At 33.0% G+C, this 19,643-nt stretch overlaps 2 protein-coding genes across 2 annotated transcripts; one reads left to right on the top strand and one right to left on the bottom strand.

Annotated features, from left to right (window-relative positions):
- Nucleotides 1-8,597: 8,597 nt before the first annotated feature.
- On the top strand, nucleotides 8,598-9,203 carry LOC107873830. Its single transcript, XM_016720763.2, has one exon. The coding sequence runs from the start codon at nucleotides 8,598-8,600 to the stop codon at nucleotides 9,201-9,203; it is 606 nt and encodes a 201-aa protein (XP_016576249.2).
- An 8,253-nt stretch (nucleotides 9,204-17,456) lies between these two features.
- Nucleotides 17,457-18,144, bottom strand: LOC107874630. The gene has a single exon (XM_016721392.2). It carries the CDS (start codon nucleotides 17,985-17,987, stop codon nucleotides 17,541-17,543), a length of 447 nt encoding a protein of 148 aa, XP_016576878.1. The 5' UTR covers nucleotides 17,988-18,144; the 3' UTR covers nucleotides 17,457-17,540.
- Between the last annotated feature and the right edge of the window lie 1,499 nt (nucleotides 18,145-19,643).

Here is a 19,643-nt window from a genome sequence, read left to right as displayed (position 1 = left end):
AGGTAAATATCCAAATGAAGTTAATTTTAGGATATTATTTTATTTTAATTTTAATTTAAAAAAAAATACTACAAAAATAAAAAATAAAATATGTTTCTTTTAAAAGAAATAATTTAGTAATTTTAGTACTGTCTTAATTATATTTATTTTTGGCTATTTTTAAACTTTTATTATATTTTCTTAAATATAAAAATTAATTAGTTATTTTATTATTATTATTATTATTACTTATTATTTTATTTATTTATTATTTTTTGTTATTATTATTATCTTTTTTAAAAAAGAAATTAAATCTTATTCTATCCTAACCTACCCCAACCACCCCCTAATTTTCATCCAACTCTCTCAATTTCTCAACCCCCTACACCCTATATATTACACACAATACTATACTTAGGGGGAGGGGACGGAAAAATCAAAAGAAAAAATCAACAGGGAGACAACAAAAAAGAAAAGAAAAGGCTAAGAGCAAACAAAACTCAAAAAAAAAAAAAAAATCAAAGTGAATGGAGACGAGAACAGTAAGAAGGAAAATGAGAAGACCCAAATCAAAAAAAATAAAAAATCAAAGTGAATAGAGACGAGAACGGTGAGAAGGAAAAGGAGAAGACCCAAATAAAAAAATATATTAGATAAAGGAGAGAAAAGTTAGAGTTTAAGTTTGAAATTCCGTTTAAAGTTTTCGGTAACGACATTTTGCTTGGTTTAATTCATCGCACAGGTTCTTATCCAATTTGTACTGTTTATTTTACGATATTCTTTGTGAATTGAAGCATGAATAATGTTATTTTCATGCCTTTTTATATTATTATGTGTAGTTTATTATTTATATGTAATTTGTGTCTACATCTTAATCTGTAACTCGTGGTCTACTTTGTAAAATAATGAAGATTAGATCAATTTGAATTTTAATGAGATAATTTTTAAAAATTATTAATGTTAAAAAGATGTAAAGTTGATATGCAATTAATGTATATAGTTGTGTCATAAATCATACTTAACAAAGCATCCATGCATGCAAAAAAAAAAAAAATTGACTTTAAAAAATAACACACACATGCTCATGCAGTACTCGATCATATATATGTTATGCATGCATACACAGCAGAATGATAGACACAATACTTTGTCACAAAATATACACACACCGACAACAGAAAAAAATGGAAAATGAGATTAAAAGGGATGGTTGAAAAAATTAAAAATTTTAGGTTTGATTAATGATCGAATTTCTCCTTTTTGATTGTGTTAAAAAGAAATAATTGAGTTGGAAATTCAAAAGAGTAGTCTTCAACAAGTTTTATTCATGCTTGTTAGTAACAATTAATTTATCTTTTTTTTTTTATAAATTTCTTTTTACCATTTATCACGATTTTGAATGTTAAAAATATTTCATGTATTAAATAAAATTGATTGTTTATTAATCTCATTGTGTATAAATTCATTTCGGATTAGATGGTGAATTAAGAATTGATTCTCTTTATTTAATTCTTATGTCTCTGTTAGATAGAAATCAAAGCCTTTACCAAAATTAAGGATTAGTTGATTTATTTATTTATTAAAAAAAAAAGGGGGGGGGGGGGGGTGGGGGGGGGAGGGGAGAGCGAAAAGAACAATAAGAATGCGGCGTACGCATCTTTTCGAGACATTTAAAATTTCAAGGATGCAATAATGCTGACAAATATTTTTCTAAAATTAACTTTCATCGATTTAGTATAAAATATATAGACAGTTTTGCTATAATAAAAATAAGCGATTTTAGGCCATAACATAACTTATTAAAATAATTTAAGACAAGATAAGTCAATAAAAGTGACCGTGCTAGAACCACGGAACTCGAGGGGTACCTCACACCTTCCCCTCGGTCAACAGAATTCCTTACTTTGTCTTCTATTTTCGCAGACCATAATTAAGAGTCATTTCCTTTTGATTAAGGATTCATAAAGGTGACTTGGAACACCATAACTCAATTTCAAGTGGCGACTCTGTAATTAAATTAATCCCTATTCAATGCCGTCACTTTAATTGAAAAAACCCTTCGACTCGATCTCCTCGAGCGAAAAAGGGGTGTGACACCAGCCACTTTTCCAACAAAAAATTGTTCATCACAACTGAAAATCTCCATTCTTCATCATTGCCTTCATTGTTGTTCCATCCTTTATGAAAAAATGTAAAAAAAAAAAAATACACCACTTCTAGTAGCTCGTAAAGCTTTCCAAATTCACTCAATACCTCGTCATTAGATATATTTCAGTACTTTAGAAGTCCTACATATACATTTTTCCATCCCAGAGCTAGGAGGGCAAATATTATATCAAAAATCAGTCAATTCACATTTTTGTACGGACGTATTCATATCAGTCATCGACCTATGATGGACCTAAACCTTGATCTATTATCAATTTGTGTGGTCTATTATGGCAGTAACTGAGGTAGTTGTTGTGGGTGGTAATTATATGGGTGTGTGGAAGGAGGGTCCCAACTGTTGGAGGTGGAAATCATCTACAAAGAAGACAGTACCCATCCCGCTGCATCGCAATAGATCGTACGACTATATGGTTGACGCGTAATTGAGAGCGGAGAGTTAGAATGTGAGTCAAAGAACATTGTGATTAGCTATGTAAAGGGTAAAATACATCCCACGTTCATTAATAATGATCGGCATGTGTCGTTATACATGTTGGATGTCACTGCCGATGGCTCTAGGCCATTATTAAGGATAAATGTCATTTCGGGGTCTCCGACAATCCCTCCATCACAAGCGACAATCGACGAACATGATTTATTTGAAGATGAGAGTTTGGATGCTCATCCAATGGATTCGAAAGATGATTCAATGGAATTGGAAGATTCAATTTCTTTAAAGAAGGGGGAGAAGAGTGCGAATTGGGAGTGTTGACACCCAATTTTGACTTTCTTTTTTTATAAAATTAATTTCTCGATTCTTAGGAAAGCATCGTTAAGTTAGTTAAGTGAAATCGGTTTAAAATAATTAGATTAATTAATTTTTCTGATTGGACCTATTGTATCAATTAATTTTAGCCTTTAAAAAATCTAACAAGGCTAGCCCAAAATTAACCCTGTCTAGCCCAACAACCGCCCCAGTCCAATAGAACCAATTTTGACCCGGCCCATTTCTTCTCTCCCCTTCACTTATATGTTGCCAACGTACACAGCAACAACCATATGCACAACAAGCGAACAAACACCATTTTTCAACAAAAATGGCAAAACAAATCAGCCATACAACCGATATATCCCTAAATTTCGTCTTCTCCACATGAAAATGCAACCAAATGAGCTGCCATCAATTCAGTCACGCCAAATCTACCAAAAATCTTGACTTTTGCAGACCTAACAGCCATAATTGTCTTCTCTATCACCTCAAGATGAAGAATTTTTGCTCCTTTTCCCCTCATTTTTTCATTATTTTGAATTTTGAATTTGAGATTCTTGAAGAATCCGTTGCAGCACTTTGGCCAAAAAAGGAGTCTTCTTCACACAAAAGAGAGGTTCAAGGTTTTGCTAATATTTCTTTCTTTTCCTAATTGGAGTCGAGTCTGAGACAAAAGAGAAAATTCAGTCATCAGATAGCCTTGCGATTGGGGCTGCCGAGCCCAACAAAAGAGGCGATTTAGCATTAAGATCAGGAAGTTTATAGCTTTATTTCCGCCTTTTGTTTTCCGAGTTCAAAGTTTGAGCTAGTTCGAATCTGCGATGGAAAAGCCTTAGTTCGCTGCCCCAAAACAGGTGCATGCCCTTCTCTTCCATTTCATCTTAATTTTCTTTTCCCTCATCTATATTGGATTCTATAGACATAGGAACTACCTTGATTTCGAGTTGGTGTTGTTGCTGCTCTTATTGATCTTGTAGTTAAAAAATATAATTTTGATTTCGAAAGTTGTTTTGTATATGAACATGTGATTTTGTGAATATGTGCGTATAGGTGTTTGTCGCTCTCATTTTTAGTTCTTTTTTTTCATTTTGATGCGATTTTGGAGGTGGTCTCGTGGATACCTATGAGAGTAAATCCTATCCCGGCTAATCACATTATGTTTGATTTTGATAATTCGCCGATTGTTCGAGTTTTTCATTTAGCTAATAATGAACATAAAGTATGAAATGAATTGGAGTTGGTCGTTTCTGTTGGCTGGTTATGAATGCAAACTTGAAGCAAAATCATTTATCGTTTTCTAGTTGGGATGTTAGCTGGTTGGTTTAGGGCATGAAAAAAATATACAAAACTAGCCTCGTTCATTTTAGTTTATATTGTAGGTTTTGTATATTTCAGGTTCATGCTCTTTCCTATTTTCTACATATTACTAGTTATGATTTCCTATTAGGTGGTCCGTATGTTATTCCGTTATGCTTTATGTTATTCCGTTATGCTTCTATAAGGTATAATCAATCTTGTGAATTGTAATAGCACTTTTACATAAAATGCAAATTGTGACTTGTTAAGAATTCCCCATGATACTTTTGCTTAGGTTACTGCATTGTGTGAAACAAAGCTAAGTTTCTCTAGGGGTTCGTCTTTCTTTGCCTTGCTTGTTGTAATTAATCTAGAATCCCAAGCTTGATACAAATGACAAAAATGAAATTCGTATTGACTGTCTGGACACGTTGTAGTTCAGGAGCATAAAGGCTATATTACACTATAGCTATCCAGAATTATCTGTTTTGGTCTTTCTATTTGTTTACTTGGCTTAATCGAATTGGATTTTGTTATATTCACACATCTACATTGGTCGAGTCTTCTTTTGTTGTTCTTTTTTTTTTTTTCTCTTTTCTTTCTCCTTAAATTCCTAAAGTAGTTCATATTTTATTTGGTTTCATGACATGTTCGTATATATATAGAATCATCTAAATAACAAAAAATATAAATTTGTTTCTATCTTGGCATTTCTTTACTTCGTGAGTTCGTTTCTTACCTTAAATGGTTGCAGAGTTAATGAGCTGCTTACCAGATGATTGTGAAAACCTATGTTTTATCGCCCATGCTTGTTCGTTCTCTATTTTCTCTTATTAACGTCGTCTAAACCAATTTCATTACTTTCTATGGTATGAAGAGAGGTTGCATAGTACCGAGTCATATGTGGGGTGCTCTTGTGTTCAAACGGTCATGGCTGTATTGATGTGATTTTATATATATATATATATATATATATATATATATATATATAAAGTCAGTGCCATTCTTGGTAAAGAGATAAAATGGGTTTGAATCACCTACTGCCTTAATTTTTTTTTATATGTTGGGTATGATACCGCTCAAATGTATTAAGATTTAAAGAAAATTCAGTGGACAGTAGTTCTATTTTTCTCTTAATAGTAATATCTACCACCATTTTTTCATGAAAAAAAATATTCCCTGCTTTCTAGTTATGTCTGTCACGTTTTGTTAGCCTAACAGGTAATTATTTTAGCTCTGTGTTAAGTATTCATCAAAAAGGTACAGTATAGTGTTGCACTTTCTTCTAAAAGAAATAATTTTTGATTTCAAGTTTATGTTTCTGTGGCTGCCTCTTTTCTAAAAGGTTAGATGTATTTGAACTTGAGCATTTGTGCCACTGTTAAATGTTTTTCATGCAAGTAATCCCTTATTACAGTAATTGATTTCCGTAGGCTGCTCATATATGTAATATACGTATATTAAGATGGTGAAAATTCATACATGTTAGGGAAACATTTAACCAAATCCTTCGGAGTGGGTCATTTTGTTTTCTATCCTTTGGTATCGTATCATTTAATCGGTTCTTAATCCTTATGTTCTTTGTTTCATATGAAACTTTTGCTCCTCTATTCTTATCTTATTTCATGTGATATGAGGATGATAAAGTTTGAATCAGTCTTCAAATTTGTTAGCAAAGGAAAGAGGGATTACTAGAGTTAGAAGTTTGTCCCTTACTAACTTGAATTTATAACTTTCCTGCAGTCACTTGTATATCATAATTTACCTGAGCTCTTATTCCCTTATTGGCATCTCCTTTACTTGATCAACTTTCCTGGTAGCATTCTTTAATGCTTTGTATTCTTTACATGTAGGTTGTATCTAGCATCAACTCCAAATGAAATTCCACGTGACTATTTAAAATTATAGACAATTTGCTTGAAGCGTTCTCTTTTTCTTTTTGAGTAATACTTGGCTTATGCCTATTAGTTTGAATAAATGTACTTATTATTTTCTTTCGTGATTTTCTTGTGATTGAAAAACATTAATATATTTATCACCTAATTCATTTTGTATCTCTTGTGATATCGAGTATGTGCCTAATCCTTTTCTTTTCTTACGTCTTATGTGAACTTGGGAGTGCGTTTGGGGTCTCATGACTTGACTCTATCTCTGCTCAAATCAGAGAAGCGAACAATATCACATCACACATTTTCGTCTAGCAGTCTAGTGTCTCTTTCCCTCTCTTCGAAATTTATTCTTTTTTTTTTAATCGATACTCATTATTATTTTCGTTTAATATTTTGTACATTATTATTTGAAATTTTAAATTTTTGTATGTATCATTTGAATTAATATGAATCTTTAAATGTGGTAATAGCTTAAATGTCCTTAAATATTTTAGGTTAATGCATGTCTTTTAGAATAAATTGTCAAGATAGTTAGAATCCTTTAATGCTTCTTTAATATGAAATAGTAGCCTATCCTTAGAATCATGTTAGTTCTAATTATTTAGTAACCTCAGATTAAAAAAAATATATAGGTTTTGGCAGTAGGCGAAGTTACCATCACTGTTAAACTTGAAAAATCGGCCTTACTAACTTTGGATATGGCAAATCATTTTTTTATTATTTCAAATCAAAGATGGCATTTCGCAAGCTCTTTTTTAGGATTCCTAATGACAAGAAAAAATATTTTTTCATTTATTTTTAGTCGTATTGTAATAAAATATTAAACTTCTCATGCCATTATGTATTTAAACAACTATATATATTTTATCTATTCAGTGTAAGATAGGGTAATGGACATATGTTTATAAAATTTGATCAAAAGAAAAGAGGCAATAATGGGTCATCTTTTAGGATAAAATTTGTTCTATTTTGTTTATTTTTATTATTAATTAAAATCTTTCGGTAATTTTGATAAGTAAATTCATGGCGCAGTTGTTCATATTTTTTTCTTTCTTATAAATAACTAACATATTCTATACTTATTAAGATGTATATATATCCTTTATGCCTCGCCTATATACTTTTCTTAGTTTAACATTTGATTTCATTATCTAATCTAAGTTTGGTCGGTTAACCGTAGTTAGCGGATCCTTTAGGGTGCCTAATCCCTTCCCTTTAGGATAATTAGAATCCTTACCTAGAATTTTAGGTTCTACAGACCTTAAAATGAAGTCATTATTTACTTTAATAACATAGTTTGTAATAGGTGTCCTAATTCACCATAGAACTAATTAGGTGGCGACTTCCTTAATTTAATTAGAAGTTTTCCAATATGTCGTACACTATTTTGACCTCGTGTTAAAATGGGGTATAACAGGGAGTACAAACCAACCATACCTTCTCCGACGGAACTAATTTTCAGGTAAATCAAATATTTAGAAGTAAAAAAGAGCTAAAATTATTGTTGGACATAGCAGCTATGAGAAATTCTTTTTATTATGCTACGTTGAAGAGCTGCAACAAATTTCTCAAGGTGAAATGTGTTTTTCCTAGCTGTGGGTGGATGTTGCGGGCGAAGAAGTATGAATGCATGGTCCGATTCGTCATCTATAAATACGTCGGCGATCATAATTGCGGCGTCGAATACATCACCTGATGTCATAGGAAAATCTTATCTAAAGTCATTGCATTGCTGTGTGTGAACATGTATCGTGAAGGAAAGGGTTCGGACACTAGAGAAATTCAGAGGATCGTTTTCAAGAACTTGAAAAGTAGACCAAGCTATTGAAAATGTTAGATGGGGGTGTGATTGCCAAGAAAATGGTTCGAGGGATAGCGGAGCACGGATATTCCTGCCTGCCCGCTTTTTTGTACATGATAGATGCTCTTAATGTTGGTACTACCTATTCCATCATGGTGAACAAGGTCGATTGTAGGTTTATGTACTACTTTTTATCGTTAGGCCCTTGCATTAGGGGATTCGCCCACATGAGAAAGGTTATTGCGGTCGATGACACTCATTTATATGGCAAGTACGAGGGTGTGCTGCTAAGTGTGGTTGCACAGGATACGGAGAATCATATTTATCCCATTACCTTTTGCATAGTTGACAAGGAGAACGATGCATCTTGGACGTTCTTATTTGAGAAGTTGAAGTCTATTGTGGTCGATGGACCAACTTTGTACTTTATCTCATATAGGCACAAGAGCATCGCCAACGGTATCGTGAAGGCGTACAACTATGCTCATCACGGGTACTGCATGAGGCACCTAGGTGAAAATCTCCGGTTAAATTACCATTGCGGAGAACACCTCTATCTATTCTACAACGCGGCAAAGGCATATTCTCCCGAGGAGTTTAGCGACCATTTTATAAAATTCAAGAACTACTATCTCGAGGCAGCCTTTTCCTCGAGCATGAGATTGGTTTTGAGAAATAGAGCAGGGCATATTTTACCGGCAATAGGTTTAACGTGATGACCATAAATATTACAGAGTCGTTGAACGTTATATTGATTAATGAAAGGGAGTACCCCGTGGCATCCATATTCAATTCGATTGCCAAGAGGTTTGGTGAAATATTCAGGGAGAGGCGTGCCTATGTCCTCAAATGTAAGGATAACAAATTCGTTCCTGCCGCCAAAAAGATCTTACGAAACAATATGAGCGAGGGCGACTCCTTCTATGTGGAGAACATAAGTGGGGACAAAAGACAATACATTGTGTTTGAAAGTGGCTGTACGACCAAAGTCGACCTACTAGAAAGGTCGTGTTCTTGTAGAAAGTTTGACCTGGTCAAAATACCATGCGATCACGTGATGGCCGCTTTGCGATCAAAGCACGGTGAAGATTATGGTTTGAGAGTCTATGATTACTCTTCGTCCCTGTATAAAGTGGAAGAGTACCTCCTTGCATATTCGAAATCAATTAATGTTGTCCCTTTGGAGTCTGAATGGTGCGTGCCACAAGAACTGTTAGACGTGAATATTATTCCACCTCTCGTGGTCACCAAGCTCAGAAGAAAGAAAATAAAATGCGTTAAGGGCGTGGGGGAGACTTTCAAGTCAAAGAGGAGGAATTAGTGTTTACTTTGCAAGAGACCCAAGTACAAGAGAACCACTTGTAACAACAACAAATCGTAGTTAGTCTTGTATGAATTTGTGTTTTTGTAAGTCATGGTAGTGTATGTATTTTGACAACCCTTCAGTTGTCTGATTAATGCAAGATTTATCGACTGCATTCTGTGTCTATTATCAACCTTTTAAAGTATTGCATATATCGTATGTCCGGTCTATTTCTTTTATTCTTTATTTAACACATGCTTTATTATCGATCCCATATACGGTCTATTAAAAACCCTAAATATTCAAAGGGACAGATGAACAGTTGAGCATTTATTATACATCAAAAAAGTTGTTGCACGTCCAATCACACGTTGCATCGATTGGGTATACGCTACCTCTCTTCGATTTCCACCATTCACACGTCTACCAACCAATGAGCGAGAAGATCAAAGGATTTTATTTTGGTCTATATAAACACCCATCTACTGTACCCAAAATTCATCTTTATCAACTCAAAATCAGATTTAATTAACAAGATGCCAGACATTCCTTTAAGACCAAGAAGGAGGATCCGCCATAACTACGACCTGCTCCTCCTCCGCAATGACCTCAACCGGCTATTCTATGGGCTGGGACAGGATAGGGAGCACCTCCACCGCGAACTCCAACGGATTGTCCATTTTTTGCGGGCGATTGTAAAGCGGCTCAACATGGAGACAGAGGAGATGATCACCCCCAACCATCCCATTAGATTTAAGTTTTTTTTTTATTTCAGTTTTTTTTTGTTTTAAGTTCGTTGCAAGGAGAAGCTTTCATGGTTAGGAATGTTAGATGAAAACTTCTTCATTTTACTTTGTTTTTGCTGTAAATATGGTTCTGCACCATCATTACAACGAATTATTAACGAAATATGTTTGTTTTCTTACATTCGTGTATATTTTAATTTTATAATTTTGTTTTGATTTAATTTTTTGCAATTTCTGATGTTAGAAGATGAATCAAACGGTTGTGAGATGTGAAATTAAGTCGATGGGGTTTATTCGATACTGATCTCAATGTCTATGCTCGAACAAATAAATAATCGATGGGTTAAACAATACCGGTCCATCGATTGTGTTCAGTAAATTTCATAGATTGTAAGCCTTGTCAATAATATACCGTATTGGTTTATTGCCCTTAGTATCATATTTGAAAATAATAATAATTAATTAATAAAATAATAAATAATTAGATTTTGTGCAATTAAAGGAGCTTGAACAAGTCATGTGATAGTATGAGAGTCCAAGTAAATTGAATAAGGTGATCAATGATGTGTGAGAATGGGTAGTGGATGAACAAATGAATTCGTCACAACATACTTGTGCTTTGGTAAACATTGTCCTAAGGATGTTGGTTGTTCAACCACAACTCATCACCTCACATCTTGTTTCACCACTTTCAATTTATGTGGACTCGTGGATGAACAAATGAATTCTTCACAACATACTTGTGCTTTGGAAAACATTGCCCTAAGGATGTTGGTTGTTCAACCACAACTCATCACCTCACATCTTGTTTCACCACTTTCAATTTATGTGGACTCTCATACGATCACATGACTTGTTTAGGCTCATTCAACAACAACGACAACATACCCAGTATATTCCTACCTAGTGGGGTTGTTTAGGCTCATTCGATTACATAAAATTCAATTACTTATTATTTTATTAATTAAATAATTCTTTTCAAAATATGTGCTAGTCATGGTCTATAAATATGTGTCATAGTCTAGTGCATGTATTAATGAAGTTGTACAAAATCTATGCTAGACTATGCTTAGTTTTGTACTTGACCTGATATAGTCTGGCATAGATTCTTAACTACTTCCACAAATAAATAACTAGACTATGATATTTATTCATAGACCATAATAGCACATATTTTGAGAAGGATTAATTAATTAATAGAATAATCAATAATTGAATTTTATGCAATCGAATGAGCCGAAACAAGTCATGTGATCGTATGAGAGTCCACATAAATTGAAAGTGGTGATCAAAGACGTGAGGTGATGAGTTGTGGCTGAACAAATGAATTTTCCACAACATACTTATTTTTTGGGTAAACATTGCCCCATTCATGTTTGTTGTTCATCTACTACCCATCCTCACACATCATTGATCATCTTATCTAATTTACATAGACTCTCATACGATCACATGACTTGTTTAAGCTTCTTTAATTGCATAAAATCTAATTATTTATTATTTTATTGATTATGTAGCACAGTTAAGTGCGGTTATTAAGGAATTAGCTCCTAGTATATGCTGGACTGTCTATCTATTTGGTGAAGCATCTACCAAAAGTCTGAGAAGTCATCGATTATAAATAGGGTCTATGAAACAAGACCAGTAGTAAAAAAAATAAAAATATTAGATTTTTACAACGGCCATAAAGTACACGTCAAATCAACACTGAACGGTAATATCTCATTTATTTTTATAAAAGAAAGACTATTTTTGTGTTAACACTTTTATTTTTTTTGGCTTTAATTTTTGTTAACAACTACAATGTCTCAAGCATCCCAAATATTAAATGCAAAAGTGTCCAACATATGTCATTGTGGCAATCCAGCTACTTTTAGGACGGCACGCACCGATTGAAATTCAGGTCGAAAATTCTTTAACTGTGCAGTTGGAAAGGATAATGGTGGATGCTCTTTTTTAAGTGGCTTGACGAAGACTCACCGATGAGCAGCCCATTGACATCAAATTTTTGAGGCGCTTCCAAGTTTCATATACTCCAAAGGCTTTGGGAATCAGAAAAAAATAGAGATCTACTCATGAATTGCTAAAAGAAGTCGAAAAGCAAAGGATTGCTTGAAAGGATCGCTAAAAGAAGTTGAAATGGAGAGGGATCAAGTAAAGCAAAGGTTGATTTTGGCCAAAAATTTATTGTATGGTTTGTTATTATTGTTGGCTTTATGGAAAAGTGTAATAGGGATATAGGAAACTGAATAAATAAATGTAAGGTTTCTTAAATCAATCCTGAGTGTAATCTATAATTAATAGAGAATTATGTCTATGTCTTTTATCATCGACCTCCATAAACCATGATAGTTACGGTAAGTAAATATATGAATTACTCAATCGATAGACTGTTAAGTCTATAAATAATAGAGAACAACTTTTATTATGTTTCCAATCAACCACTATAAATTAGGAAAATAACTGAACTGGTAACGCAATGCAGCCAACTGTTTAATCTAACGAGACAATGGAATAACTGAACATTATTTCATCAGTAAATGTCATTATTGACATGTCAAATATATGTAATTCAATTATACATAAAGAATAAATCACTAAAAAAACAAATCATTAAGAAAATTGTTTGTTCCAAATCCACAAAACTACTAATTTTCTTGATTGAGTTCTGCAACAATGCCCATCACATCCACTTCTTTTTCTTCATATTTTTTCTCTTCTTCTTCAACTTCTTTCTTCTCATTTTCCTTCTCTTCTTCTGATGATGATTTCTTCTCTTCTTCAATGTTTTCAACCTCCTGTTCGACCACTAATTCTTCTTCAACTCCCTTCTCATTTTTGTCTTCTTCTTTTGATTTCTTTTCACCAACTTCTTTTGTTTTCTTCTCATTTTCTTCTTCTGCTTCATCTGTCATCTCCTCATGTTTTTCTTTTTCTTCTTCTTTTTTGTATCTTCTGCATTCTCCTCTTCCGTTTCTTCTTCTTTCTTATCCTCTTCACTTTTTTCAGCTGCTGCAGCCATGTCTATCACTGCGACTGCAAGTTCTTCGAGGTTTACTTGATGCCGGCTACAAGGGGGACTATTCAGGTGCACTGTATTATTTTGAAAGGATTACAAAACATATGCAACAAAATTAAATTGGAAGAGCAAACAATAAATTAATTTACCTTCTTCTTGTTGCTTCTTATTTTTCTCGATTCTCCTCAGCCTCTCATCTTTAACAAAAGAAGTAATATCCAGTAGACTTTTCTCGAGCAAAGCAACGCGCTCGCATAGGTCATCATCATTAGAAGCGTCTGGTGAAGGTTTGAGTCCACTTAAACCAGCATGATCACAAGCGCGTGGTGGACTTAGAACATAATGGTGGCTACCTAATTTTTCGTCTTCGTCTGCGACCTCCGCTGATGAAGTTAGGACAGTCACACCTTTTAGCTGCACCTTCAACACATTGATGGACGTATTTTTAACTTCATTCGTGTATGGCTTAAAAGTTTTCATTTATCTCTGTTTTATCTCACGGACAGTAGGGGTAAGGTACGGGTGCACAATGTATAAAAAAATAAAAATAAATTACACGACATTCATTAATATAATAATATAAGTATCATATCATAGTAAGTATAGTTTTACCTTTGTGTTGTTTCCTTAGTACTTAAACGGGTCGCCTTTCATTATGTTGTCGCACTTCGACGTGTGCCATTGAAGAAGACGTGGAATGGGCGGGGAGAAATTGAATGACTTGCCGACGTACCTTCCCAGATGGAGAAAGGCCTCATATATCCAAACTTGCAATCAATAGAAGCACAAGTAAGTCTACAATGTTTATGTATTATTGCATAAATATGTAGGGGTCTATAATAAATCAATAGGATGGTAGATTATAAGTACCAGAAACGTTCAGGAAAAGTCAAATACCGCATACGATGTATTATTTTTCTTGACAAAAGCTTCTTTCTGCTTGGTCAGATCAGTCTTCTTTTTCAGATAGTTCAAAGTCAGCTCAAATGACTTTTTTCCCCATGAATACCCCCCGAAGAATTCTAAATCATCCGCTATCTTGATGCGGTTCGAATTCACCTTCTTTAACGGGTCCTTTGCCAGTAGCATCGCGTGCACAAACCAAACCAAAGCACACTTCAACTTTTGTTGATTATTCAACCTATTACCTTTCATCAAGCTAATCAACTTTTGCAGCAGTAATGCTCTTGTTCTTCAACACCTTAAAATGAAAGCTTTCTTCATTTTGGAGGACTTTGTTCATTTTTGATTCACGGGGATATACTGAACAATTCAGCCTCGTAATCAAAGCAAATTCCTTTAAGCCGAAACAAGCTGGCTTACCGTTTACACAAAACCAAATTTCATGCAGTTTTTTCTAAGTTTTTATACGTCGCAACAACATATAATGAACCATTTGTCCATTAAACTTAAAATGTTCCGACATATGCCTCAAGTGTCTGAAACATGTCTTCTTAAAATTATTATACAACTTTTGTTCAACAAGAACCCGTCTAAACTCTCGATACACGACCATTCTTGCTCTCACAAAAATCTTTGCAGGAAAAGAGCCAAGATCATCCATCCAGGTTGTTAGGCCGTACGACTCAATAGAGATATCTCTCGCACAAATTGGCAAGGATAGGGGATCCTCCTCTTCGTCTTCACTATCTCCATATCCTCACTGTCCCCGCTATCACTTTCACTTTCTTCTTCACTTTTTCCCTTGCTTTTACCTTCTCTATCCTCAGCATCCTCACTCTCGTGTGCACTACTTTCGACATATTCAGAAATACCAGCAAGGATTTTTGATTTGATTTTCGACTCCGATTCATCGACTACGGATTTTTTTCTCGTGGAAGTTTTCAAAACTTCTTCGAATTTTTGCTTCCTACTAGTAGAAGCAGTGGAAGTAGGCCTTTTAACTGCTCTATGAACTTTTCTCACCCTTTATGATCTATAGTAAAAAACGAATCTGTAAATCGACCACTGGTCTATTAATAAAAACGAACAAATGCAACAAAAACAAATTTAAAGTGGTCGATCTATCGACCACTGGTCTATTAAGAAAAATGGGAAAACGCCTCACATCAAATATGCAAATCAAGTTCCAACTTCACAAGATATTGGTAGTGCAATTCACAACAACAAGAGCACCATTAAAATGGGTCCAATTCAATACAAAAAATTAAAAATCAAACGCAATATAACTACAAAAATTGAAAAAAATTCTAATCATTATCCAAAGCAAAACCCGATTAAACATGCGAAATCGACAATGTTAACTAAAAACACTCAAATTTTGACCAATTCAACGAAGAACAGTGTAATTTTTATCAAAATCAAAGAATCCCAACACAAAGCATCATCGAAAAAAATTATTAAAATGGATCTAAAACTGATTGGGGAAGAAAATTACACTTACCTGAGCAAGAGAAATTGAAAAATTTCGCCTGAGGAAGCAAGAATCAACCGAATTGTTTTGTTCGAAAAAATAGGAACCAAAATCGGGAGAAGGAAGGTTTTGATGAGAGAGAAATATGTAGTTGAAAATTCTAAATGATTTTAATAAATATTTTGAAAATGAAAAAATATAAAAAAGGATCATGTCGTAGTTTTTTAAAAAGTTATATTTTTTCTCCAAGTTTTTAAAAATATTAAAGAAACTCATGACCCCAAATCCTGACCCACTTTTTACCTTTTTCAAGACCTAACTCTACAAAATAAATCAAAAAAAATTTTAGTGTCTATGACTCAAAATAAGTTTTGAAAGTGGGCTGGAATCAAAATTGTCTCAGGTATGAGGTATCTATTATATACGATAACTTCGAACAGTATATGTAAATTGAGCTTCATTTTATATATCAAGTCCTTAGATCTAAATCATGTAATAACAAGTGTATACGCACAAAGAGACGCAGTTGACAGGCAGCAGGGTATTGAAATCATGTCTCTGATTCAGTGCTATCACCTATATATATATATATATATATATATATATATTATTGTGTTCTATATAAAAGCATAATAATAAACATAAGCATAATTATACTTTTTCCACTCACACCCCTTGCAAATTAAAATTCAGCACGAATAGGATGGACTAGTATTGCGACAGAAATCAAAGTTTATATATCGGTATCTCGTGCTATTAGTTAATGTGTGAAAAGCTGATTCAAATATGTACACGATTAAATATTATTAGAGATTATATAAAGGTCATTTCTTAATAGTAATATGGATTGATTGCGTGCACTAAGTAATAATTACATAGTGACACAAACATTTACGCAGAATTATGACATGAAGCTTGCTTTCTAAGCTGCATTTATTTTCCAATTTCAATCTCTAAAAGCTTTATAATTATCCTTTTTGCTGGATGGTCCATTCCCTTTTTTCTTCTTTCTTTTGGACTACTTCTTCTCTTCATCATACTTTCCACTGAGTTACTTGTTTTTCCTTCCAAGTATAAAGTGATACATATGATATGAGTGGTTATTATTATATGGGAACAGGTAAGCACATGACTTTAATTAACATAACTAATAATATTGTCGAACGTCATAATTCAGTGTAAAAAAGAAATACGTAAATGATAATTTAAACAAATACGATTTAGATGAAGTGGACTTATGCACAAGTTGACAAATGTTTGGGTTCAAGAACATAACATACGTAGAATTTCAATGCGTTAATTAATTGGAAATTACAAGGGGTGGTTGCGTTTGATTGGTGGGATAATAATAATAATCTATCAAACGAAAGAAGAATTCTTTTGAGTAAAGGAAGTATGTGGATAGTCTCTTATGTGAATATGGCTTGTACTTTTGAGAAAGATGGATATGGACCATATTATATATGGTATATCTTATAATCTTACGAGATAAGAATGACGCAATTTTCTGCTTTTATGGTAAATAAAATTGTGATAAGAAATATATATACGATTAATTATAGTCAAGAAAAGAACCTTTTGTGACGTCTTTTCTTTTATGGCAAAAGAAAAGATCACTTCACTAAAGAAAATTAGAGTTTAAAACTTTTGGCATTCCTAAAAAGGCAGTATGCATATACAAGTCGACAATGCTTCTCACTTTAAGAATTAAAAGAAAATTAAGACCCATTATATTCTTTTCCTCCGATTCTTTGAACCAAGATGATGCTAATATTCTTTAGTTTTCATGTTTCCTTTTTAAAAAAATCAGTTTAATTTATTTTCAAAATTAATTTGTGTATACACAATCTCATCCCCATTTGGAGATAAAAAGATTATTTCTAAAAGATCCTCGAATTTGGGTCAAATGAAACAATTTTAAAGCAAGTTTAGAAAGAAATATCATGTTGATCAAGAATAAAACAATATCAACAACAAATCATAAGAGATGCTGATAAGAAATCGAAGAAGATCAATATATTACGTACATTACCATAATACTGGAATCCATATATGCAACTTAAAACATGCTAGTTATTTAAACAAATAAAAGACAAAAAAAAAAAAAATCAAAGTAGAAAAGAGAGAGTCGATGAAATGAAACACGGAAAATTATTAAGAAAATGAAATGAAAATTATTTAAATTACCACTACTAATTCAGTAATAATTAACATAATTAACCAACCACATCAACCTTAACGGTGCACGATAATAATCGCCGGAAAATGGATGCAAAAGCAACGTACGATATCTCTTTAGCCTTTCTAAGCCCTTTACATTTTTTACTTCTTCGGCCACCACCAGGTCCACCACTAGTAGTACTACGACTTTTTTTCTTTTTTCCATAGCATTTCATTGATGTCTTGTCATTCAACAACTCTTCTTCTCTTGAAAATGTGTAGCTTCTTAAGTATAATTGCCTGCATGAAATACTGTCCACCACTTTTGGAGGATGAATAGTACTCCTACTAGTGTTGTTGACATGGTTCATTCTTGAACTAACGGACCTTATGAATTCTGCATCGGATTCTGGCCATTTATAGAGGTTTACGTATGTGGCTCTTACCGGTGCTACTCTCCCGGCGACGTCGTTAACACAAGTTGAAATGCAGGTGGAGGCCATGGTTCTTGATTTTCCGGCGAGCTAGTGTAGTACTATATATATGAGCCAGAGGAGAGACAAAGAGGCTTATGTTTCAAGAGAAGCTTTTGTTTAATGTTTTGTGGTTTTTTGTGAATGAGGAATTTATATAATAGGGGGGGTGAGAGAGTCATGTTATTGTTGGGGTGTGCAAGAGATATATATGATGGGGGTATTAATTTAAAGTTAGGTAGAATTAACTTATCAAAATGTGAATCGTAATTCCCACTAAATTTTTGGCGGGTATTTTTACTTATCCAATTAATCCTAGTTAAAGTTGGAATGATATTTAATCCTTATATTGATTGATGATAAACCTTGTCAATTTTTTGCTTAATATGTCATACGAAATCATTTATAGGATTATAGTAAAGGAAAAATGTATTATTAAGTAATTAATTAAGCATATATTTCCTCCGTTCACTTTTACTTGTCACTATTTCGAGATCAACTTATATAAATTTTGACCAACATTTTAAGATGCATTATTTAATATTTAAATTTTTAAATTTTAAAATTTTAAATTTAGATGGTTAGAACTATATGAAAAATGTATTATTAAAATATTTTTGAAAATTGTTATAAGTTGCAATTCTTCTCATATTAATATGATGAAAAAATGTATCTTAAAATATTGGTAAAAGTTTATACAAGTTAACCTCAAAAAGCGAAACAATGACAAGTAAATATGAACATATACAGGGAGTATTAAAAGAAAATAAACAAAGAAATTAAAAGTTGGAGAGAGTAATAGTTATCACATTGAATCATGATTCATCGTTTAATATATTATGATTCATTTCATTTTAGCCCGAGTGTCTTTTGATTCCTTTATTTATTGACTCAAATTATTTTGATCAACTAAGTTTAGTTCAACCCACCTATTTGATATCCTTAAAAATAATTATTTTCTAGTTTCTTAGTTAAAGTAGATTTTATGATGTTATAAATGAAAATACTATAGCGCCACCTATTTGTTTATTCGGTGAGGATTTTGATATCATTATGATCATGTTGAGACTCATGAGTGATTGAATTATTTTTTCTTCATGGGGTTTTATGCATTTGTTTTGGTGGATACTGTAGGTGTGTAGGTGGTGAAAATATGCAATAATTTAGCATCATTACAATACTGGAAGACGTCTGTATGGTATTTTCAATATTTAAGATAAGGTGCAATTAACTTAATTTTGGTCTCTTTCCACCTACAGTTAAAATGATTGCGAATGAATTGATCTAAATATTAGTAATCCTTCTATAGTTTATGACATTATATCGCACTAATTATCAAGGCAACACAATTAATTCCTAGGTACCTCCCTCCTTCCATTGATAACCGGAAACTTTCAGTTTTTGGTAAAATACATATATGATTCATTGAATTAATTAATATTTCTTCTTATGTTCTTGCTCAAGTTCATACGAAACTTGGGAATTAAGATTTAATTTTCTGTCAGGAGAGTTTTGACTTTGAATATATTACTCCAGCAAACAAAGAAATCGACAAATAAGATTTAACATATCTATACTGACATTAACAACCTACTATCTGTCCGAGGTGGTGGTAAAGTTCTGTGTATACTCTATCCTCCCCAAGCATCACTTAGCTTGTGGGCCGGAATTTCAACGGGTATGTTG

Source organism: Capsicum annuum, chromosome 6, assembly GCF_002878395.1.
Source record: "Capsicum annuum cultivar UCD-10X-F1 chromosome 6, UCD10Xv1.1, whole genome shotgun sequence".
NCBI lineage: Eukaryota > Viridiplantae > Streptophyta > Magnoliopsida > Solanales > Solanaceae > Capsicum > Capsicum annuum.
This window is presented reverse-complemented; position numbering and strand designations above follow the sequence as displayed.